The sequence below is a fragment of the Panthera tigris genome, chromosome B4 (assembly GCF_018350195.1).
Source record: "Panthera tigris isolate Pti1 chromosome B4, P.tigris_Pti1_mat1.1, whole genome shotgun sequence".
Taxonomy (NCBI): domain Eukaryota; kingdom Metazoa; phylum Chordata; class Mammalia; order Carnivora; family Felidae; genus Panthera; species Panthera tigris.
This window is the reverse complement of record NC_056666.1, coordinates 120,458,513-120,467,446: the sequence shown is the minus strand read 5'-3', so window position 1 is coordinate 120,467,446 and position 8,934 is coordinate 120,458,513. Positions and strand designations below refer to the sequence as shown.

At 39.0% G+C, this 8,934-nt stretch overlaps 1 protein-coding gene across 2 annotated transcripts in view; it reads right to left on the bottom strand.

Annotated features, from left to right (window-relative positions):
* Positions 1-3,858: 3,858 nt before the first annotated feature.
* The window catches only part of ANO4 (anoctamin 4), a 395,457-nt gene continuing 390,381 nt past the window's right edge, over positions 3,859-8,934 (bottom strand). For both annotated transcript variants that reach the window (XM_042993008.1, XM_042993009.1), the window contains 3 exons: positions 8,620-8,725; positions 6,881-7,076; positions 3,859-4,629 (listed from right to left, as the gene is read on the bottom strand). In XM_042993008.1, coding sequence (XP_042848942.1) covers positions 6,885-7,076; positions 8,620-8,725 — 298 coding nt within the window. In that variant the 3' untranslated portion in view covers positions 3,859-4,629; positions 6,881-6,884. The remainder of the gene's footprint in view (positions 4,630-6,880; positions 7,077-8,619; positions 8,726-8,934) is intronic.

Here is an 8,934-nt window from a genome sequence, read left to right as displayed (position 1 = left end):
TGTGTATGTTGAATCATCATTGCACCCAGAGATAAATCCCACCAGATCCTGGTGAATGATACTCTTAACGTGCTGCCGAATTCAGCTTGCTAGTATGTTCTTGAGAATGTTTGCATCTTATTCATTAGGGACATTGGCCTCTAGTTTTCTTTCCCTTATAGTGTCCCTTTTCTGATTTTGGTATCAGAGTAACCCTGACCTTGAAAAATGAGTTTTGAAGTCTTCCATCTTCTTTGATTTTTTTGGAAAGATATGCGAAAGATTGGCATTAATTCTTGCTTAAATGTTTGGCAAAATATACCATTGAAGCCGTCGGGCCTGGAGCTTTTCTTCAGTGGGAAAATTTTGATTACTGGTTTAATCACCTTACTAGAAATTGTTCTGTTCACATTTTTTTTTCTTCAAGTTTATTTATTTATTTTGAGTGACACAGAGTGCAAGCACAGAAAGGGCAGAGAGAGAGGGGGACATAGGATCCATAGGCTCCACACTGACAGCAGACAGCCTGATGCAGGGCTTGAACTCATGAACCCCAAGATCATGACCTGAGCAGAAGTCAGATGCTTAACTGACTGAGCCAGCCAGGCGGAGTCCCTAGTCTGTTCAGATTTTCTATTTATTCCTGATTCAGTCTTGGTAAGTTGCATGTTTCTAGGAATTTTTTTCATTTATTCGAGGTATTCCAGTTTATTGGCATGTAATTTTTCTTAGTTGCCTCTTATGATCTTTGCATTTCTGTGGATTCAGTTGTAATGTCTCCTTTCTCATTTATAACTTTGCTGATTTGGGTCTTTTCTTTTTCCCTTGGTCAGCCTTGCTAAAAGTTTGTCAATTTTAACAAAACTAAGAGTTGATTTTATGAAAAGATAATCTTTTGAATTGTTTACTGTTCTCTTATTTCTATTCTAATCTTTATTATTTTGTTCCTCTGTTAACTTTGGGCTCAGTTTGTTCTTCTGTTTCTAGTTCCTTAGGGTGTAGAATTAGGTTATTTCAGGTATTTCTTGTTTATTAATGTAGGCATTTACTGTTGTGAACTTCCCTCTTAGAACTGCTTTGCTGCATTCCGTAAATTCCAGTATGTTGTATTTCCACTTTCATTTGTCCCAAGATATTTTTAATTTCTTTTTTGATCCAGGTTGTTAAGGAGAGTGTTGTTTAATCTCTGTGCGTTCATGAATTTTCCAGTTTCCCTTTTTTATGGATGTGTAGTTTCATACCATTATGGACAAAGAGAATACTTGGTATGATTTCAATCTTTCTGAACTTGCAAAGACTTATTGTGTAGTTTAACATAGGGTCTATCCTAGAAAAAGTTCCATGTGCATTTGAGAAGAATGTGTATTCTGGTATTGTCAGATAGATGTTCTCCATAGGTCTGTTATTCCATTTGGTCTATAGTGTTATTCAAATCTGCCATTTTCTTATTGATTTTCTGTCTGGATGATCTATCCATTATTGAAAGGGGTATTGAAGTCTCTAATTAGTATTGTATTGCCATTCATTTCTCCTTTTAACTCTATTACCTTTGATTTAAACTTTTTTTAATGTTTATTTTTGAGAGAGACAGAGACAGAACACAACTGGGTTAGGGGCAGAGAGAGAGAGGGAGGCACAGAATCCGAAGTAGGCTCCAGGCTCCGAGCTGTCAGCACAGAGCCTGATGCGGGGCTTGAACCCATGGAGCATGAGATCATGACCTGAGCCGAAGTCGGACGCTCAACCAACTGAGCCACCTAGGTGCCCCTACATTACCTTTGGTTTATATGTTTAGGTGTTCTGATGCTGGGTGCAAATATTTACAATTATTATATTTTCTAGATGGGTTAACCCCTTTATTATTATATAATGACTCCTTTGCCTCCTTTTACCATTTTAGTTTAACACCTATTTTTTCTGATAAGTATAGGTACCTTTTGGGTTTTGTTTTGTTGGTTACCATTTAATTGAAATATCTTTTTCTTTCTCTTCAGTCAGTCTATGTGTGTCTTTTAGGCAGCATATAATTGGATTTTGTTTTTATTCAGCCATCCTGAATCAGGCATCCCACCAAGTTCCCTGGTCATGGCTCTGCAGATAAACAAAGCCCCTGGTTCTGATTATTTCTTGGGCATTGCAGCTAGGAACTCAATTTTCCAAGATCTGACTGCTGGTTGTTGCAAGCTCCTCCCTGTCCTCCATCACAATCAGGTTCCCAGTGGTCAAGTTCTGCATGTTCCCCTGCAATTCCTGTGGGGCAAAATTAGAATGAGGACTAAGAAGTGACCCACAATACTGGGGGTGCTGGATGTTCACACTGAGCTCTCTTTTCCCCCTGAAGGAACTGCAGGCTCAGAGGAGACCTCTTGGCATAGCACTGTACCAGCCTGGAAGAGGGGCGATCTGGTCAGCGAGTAGCTGCTCCTCTTATCCTTCTAATGTGGTCGTTTTTGGTCCCCATAGTACAGGGGGTGCTTCAGCATCACTGTTGCATTCTAAGTTTCTCTCTGTGGTCTTATCCATGAATGGTTGTTAGTTTTCTTCTTGTGAGGGGGAACAAAGAGAGGAACCTATGTCTCCAATTTGGTGATGTTATTCCTAACACTTGATTTCTTATTAAGTACATCAGAAATTCTCTGCTCTTTCTTTGCCTTCCTCCTCCCTACAAGCCTAAAGACATCTTAAGATATTCACCACATTTTCCTTGTACCTCAAACAGGGAATCAGGAATTGTGATTGACAGAAACACTTGGAATAGCAAAGGCAGGACACCACAGGCAGAAAGAGGTTTTGGTCATGGAGTTAAGTTCAGTTTATGCTCAGACCAGGGAGAAAGTTGCACTTAATAAATGTTTACTTCTTTATCCTGATCAGTGCCTTTGGTAATCCTCTACCTAGCTGTGACTGTTCATGGCCCATTCCAAACCCAAAGAGGGACTCACAATTCTTTGCCCCCACTGTTCTACCTGCCCCCAGGATTTATTGGGCCATGATGCTTGGGGTGGAGCTTCAGGCATACTGAACAAAAGTGACAAGCTGAGTCAGTATGGCAAGTTGTCTTATTGGAATCTCTTTGCATTTCATCTCTGGAGACTTTTCATGGAAATTTCCTTTTCCCTGGGGCTGCTGTGAAAAAGTTCACAGACTTCTCAGCCAGTGATTGAAAAGAAAACTCTTTCAATGGCTTTTTGTCTCAGTTTCCATAAAGTGCATCTCCTTAGTTTAGGCCCTGCTAGGGTTAGGACTTCACTCCCAGGAACATCAGGTCATAGAGAAAACTAAGAAATGGTTGAAGTTCTACCCTGTCCAATGCCACTCTGACTACTGGTACTATATAGGCTAAGAAAACACCTAAGGTCTTTGGGAATCAACTGGCTTACGTGAATACATATCTAAACTAGGACAGTGTTTGATGGACCTGGTAATGGGAGCATTTCATCTCCTTAATTCACATAGGCAAGATGATAACATAGTTCAAGGGCAGGTTCTGCTCTCTTTAGAAAAGAGTAACCACAACAGGCATTGTTTAGAAACCTTTTTTTTTTTTTTTTTAAACAGATGTATGGCCTCTTCCAAAGATTAGCAGACCAAACTAATCAGGGCAATTAAAACATCATACGTAAGTGTCATTGGCTATATTTCATATTTCCTCAACAAAGTTATGTCAATGACATTTTCCAAGTTCTTCTGAGACATATCTAATTAGTTGGCTTGATATTCTAAAAAAGTAGCCTAGAAACAAGATGGAAAAAAAAATGTACTCTGTCTGAAGTGATTTCTCAGGAGTGTGTGGGAGTAATAAACCTTCCTTTAAAGATCTCACTCTAATTTCTCTTATTCTATGAGAAAAAAATATGACAGAATTTCAGAAGACCCAACTGAAAATATTCCATGTGCATAAATTTATTTTAAATTTTATTGCATCACATTATACAAGCATTAAACATGGCTTCATGTTGATGACTATTTAAATGTGAAAATTTGTCATTCATGTCAGTACCCTTTGGCTATTTACAAGTAAGGAATTTCTATGTACTTTATATATCTCTGTATTTGTATGTACATATGTAAGAATACATGACTATACATATGTACACACAGAAATACATCTATGGCCATACACATAGCTATAGATATGTCATATATAATAATCTCCTCAGAAAGATCTGAAATTAAAAAAAAAAGAAAAAGTTGTAAACAGGGTCTTGTCTGTATCGTTCAGTGACGTGGAATTAGGACCATATAATGACATTCCAGGAATGTGTGTCCAGGTGTCTGAATACCCTTATTAGCCCAGTGTCTGTAAAATTCACATGGGGCAGAGTGCAAAAAAGGTAGCAAACAGGCTGAAAAACAGGCCCAGTATACAAGTTCCCCTTGGTTTTAAAAACTTGAGAATGTAACTGCCCATGATGTGCATGCTTGCTTGGTCAAGAATGGTCTATGGATAGAGAGCAATTGTGTGCTGCAACGTGATTTCACAGCAGCATGATTTCCCAGGTAGTCCTTTAAGGGTGCTGACTCCCCTGCTGCTGCCAATGTCTGCGACATGCACTGCGGTTGCATTTTAGTCATTCACTTGAATGTGCTTTTGCACAGCTGGGAGAAGGAAACAGGCTTCAGGTCCTTGGCTTGGAAATGAACTGTTACCTAGAAAGAGGAAAGAAGGCATTGAAACCCCATGTACACACGATGGCTTAAGAACACGGTGTGCAATGGTTTATTTGTACTCACCATGAATCAAAGGCATTGAAAGAATTTGCAACCCCAGACTGAGTCAGGTATGGTATAAACATTATTGTGCCTGCTTTACAGATGAACAGACTGAGTCAGAAAGGCAGTCTGAAGCAAGGTGACATCCTGCCAACTGTTGGAGGAATAAGACAGACAAATACTATGCTTTCAGGCAAAAATTAGAAATGGCCTCTGGGGAGAAAGCAACCCACAATGATGAGGCCAGAAAAAACTCCCAATTGGTTACTAGCCTTATAGCCCAGTGCAGCCCCTAGAAGTGTAGGTAATGCCGCTTACCGCACCTTGGTCTTGGCTACTGGAGCTCCTGGGAGCAATTCTCTTCACTAATGTCTGCCTCCTACCCTAAACAAAGCCATCTGGATAGTCAGCCATTTTCCTTTGAAGGCTGACCAGAGCCAGAGAAGAGGTGATCAGAATGGGGCTTGGAACAAATTCTAGAATCCCAGAGCGTTAAAACTGGATAGGCTCTTTTTTTATTTTTATTTTCTTTTTAAGTTCTTAAATTAAATTCTAGTTAGTTAACATACAGTGTAATATTAAAAACTGGATAGACTCTTAAAGTATTGTTCAGTCCAACTTCTTTACTTTTGTAAATGTGGAAATCAAATCCACATGAATATTCCATTCCAGGTCGTACAGAGAATGGAAAAGCCAGGTCTAGAATCTGGTGGAACATAACACAACGTTTAACAATACAAATCCCGTGTAGTATTCTGTAGTACTTCATTGTTTCATACATGTCTCACATACATTGCCTTATTTGAGCTGCATGTTCTGTCAAATAAACAGGCTCAGAAAAAGTAGGCAATTTTCCCAAAGTCGCATAGTCAGACGGCAAATCTAGGAAATGGCAAAATTATTACGTTGCAAAAAATGTCTTACTTTTAGTGAAACCAAGACCTACTTTGCAATTGAGGGAGGGGCATTGTTCAATATCTATACACTATTATCCTTGTGGGCCTGGGGTCTGGGTGATTTCCTCCAAGTCCACCTTCATATCCAACTCAAAATAACCTCCTAGACTCTTAACGCAGATCTGGGGCAACACAACTTCACTAGCTGAACAACAAATATCCCTGTAGATATTGTCTACATCGTAATCAATATGAAAAATGAAAAACATACTTTTTTTCCCCTGTATATCTCCTTTTTCTTTGGAGGCAAAATTTTGAAAAATGTTTGCAAAGTTAGTCTTCAAACAAGTGGAGGGGGAGAAATGAGGGTGAGGAAGGCAAAAGGAATGCTATAATATTAGATTTACAGAGTACCAAAACTGAGAGCTCATCTAATCATTTCATTTGTGAGGAAACTGAGGCCCAGAGGTGAACTGAGTTGTCCAAGGACACACAGCCAATAACTGACTTACCTGAGAGAAGGTCTCAGGAAAACTTTCTGATAAGATATGTGGAAACATTATGAAACTGTCTTACAATGCTTTTAGCCTTAATCCACATCCTTTATTCACTGAATTGCATTTAATGGGTGCCATGTGCTTAATTCTATGCTAACTAGTTGGAAGAATAAAATTACCATCCATAAAGATACCATTCCTAAAGATGCTTACAATTGTGCTGGGGAAGCCTGATAACTATTTGAAAATCATAAATAATACAGTTCAATATATAGGTCAATACACGTAGTAATGATGCAATAACCGGAGAAGTTTCTAAGAAGTGAGTCTCAGCAGGCTGATAAGTCTGGGGAAAACTTACTAGAGGGTATGGTATGACATGGACCATCCTGGAAGGAAACAATAAGTGGGTGATGGAGGGAGGGCCATCTTGGGTGAGATAAAAAGGTGACTTTAATATCCCCAAGGCAACAGGACTCTTTTCTGTTTCAAGAGAACTGCCAAACAGGAGTAGAAGGCAGAAAAGAAGGTTTATTTCAGGGAATAATAAGGCCAACTCATAAAGACCTTGACTACCAGGCCAAGAGTGTCATGGAGGTAGAGAAGAGTTGCAGGAATTATGTGCAAATGGAAGATAAAGTTAAATTGTGCAATTAAGAAATAAGCTGGCTTGAGAAGCTTCTAAGGAGTTTGACTCATATCAGTAGAATGATGGCAAGCTTTGATTCAAGGAGTTTAAAGCACTAACTTCAACCCAAGGAGAGGTTTCAGACCATGAGCACACCTCTCACCTACCTGGTCATGGCCACTCATTGTGGTGTGCTTTTCCATTTTTCTTCCTCTCCTTTCGTTCCTTCTGGAGACGCTCCAGTTCTGCTTCGTACATCATCTCTTGAATCAAGTATTTTTCTCTTCTCATTCGATCCCTTAGATCTTTTGGGAGGTCTGGGATCAGATATGAAATGAGGTGCTTTATACAAAACACGAGATGCTAAAAACATAAAGGAGAATACAACAAGTTAGGTTTATTGCCCATCCTTAGTGGAAAGAGTTCTGGGAATTGGTGCAAGAATGCCTCTCACTCCAGGGACGTGGAGCCTCTCAAGTGTTTGGAAAGTGGAATGAGGTCAAGGGAGGTGTGTGTGAGGAAAGAAGACCATAGGGATAGGTGAGGACCGAACTTGGTCTGATGACACTTCATAGGGAATGAGAAAAGGAATAAGGAAAGAATGTGGAGAACCAGTGGTCAGAGAATGCAAAGGAGAGCCAGAAGTACATATACTGTGGAATCAGAAAACCTAGGGTTGAATCTTGGCTCTGTAGCTTTTATTACTTAAGAGCTGTTTGTTTAGCTGAGAATAAGTCACTCTGAGCTTCAATTTACTCATGTGTAAGATGGGCATTATTGTGAAAATTATAAGAAAATGTTGCAAATACAAATTGCTAAATTTGCTTTGGAAATTTTAATTGTAAGAATTATCAGTAGGCCTAAGGGAAGTGATCATTTCAGGAAGAAACTTTTTTCCAGGAAACTGCCACAAATTCTTTACCTGACTTACTAATAGCTGAAACTCTAGAATCACTGTCATTTCTATTTGCCTATATGAGGATTATCAGTAAAGTACCAGATGATAATTTAAAGTCTCTCATAATTCTAAAGTATTAAAAACTTTAAAGAGGGACTGAGTCATTGATAAGTGAATTCCCAGGGAAGAACAACTTGTCTTCTCTTAGTTTCCTGGAGTGAAGAAAAAAACAAATGAAAAAGAGGTATAGGAAACTTCCAGTCCAAGTCAAGAGGCAGTCTTGGTTTTTCTTTAATCTGGCTTTTAACATATATAAATGGGTATCAAATTTCCACTTATAAGTACAGTCATAGAAATACAAATGATTTGGGGCACCTGGGTGGCTCAGTCGGTTAAGTGTCTGACTTCGGCTCAGGTCATGATCTCACCATTTATGAGTTCGAGCCCCATGTTGGGCTTTGTGCTGACAGCTCAGAGCCTGGAGTCTGCTTCGGATTCTGTGTCTCCCTCTCTCTCTCTCTGCCCCTCAATCCAAGTAATGAATACTTATTTGTGTCTTAAATATAATGTCATGATGACACACAACCAGAGGCTACCACTTGTATAATACCCAGTTCAATGTTTTCCAGACTATAGTCTTTGAACACCTACATCAGGAAGAATCATCTTGGAGAGCTTGTGAAAAGCAAATTACAGACCTGATGTATCTGAATCTCTGTGAGTAGTGATAATAAAATCTACAATTTTCCTAAAGTTGAAGAACAATGGCCCTAGAGTATTAGGACTAATGATTTCTGGTTTATCCATTAACAATCAACAATGGACTTTCAATTATTTCTTGAACAACTCAAGGTAAAAAAGATTTAAAAAAGAGGCTATATAATATTACTCTAATACTTCTGGACATATGTAATCAACATTGAAAGTTCTCACAGTTGCATTTATGCATTATTCTCAGTTACTTCATTAATGGCAAAGGTAGTAAAGGAATTGGTTAAGAGAAGATACCTCAAACACAATGATAAAAGCCAATCGAGCTGCTAGGACGTGCCAGAACTGCAGTGTGTAGCCATAGGGCACCAGTGAATGAGGAGGGTCACGGTAGTCTCGGTATCTATAAATATATAGGAGAATGAATGTTACATTCCAAGCTATGATTTTCCTGACTCCCATATCTCATCCATTCCCACTATGTAGTCCTCATTCATGACAGATGGTTTAAAAAGTTTCTCTCTTCTAGACATTTGTCACTTTACTTGTCCATCCTTTCTTCTTCTGGTAAAAGAATATCTCCTCTCCTCTGGGAAATTATCCATGTGGGTT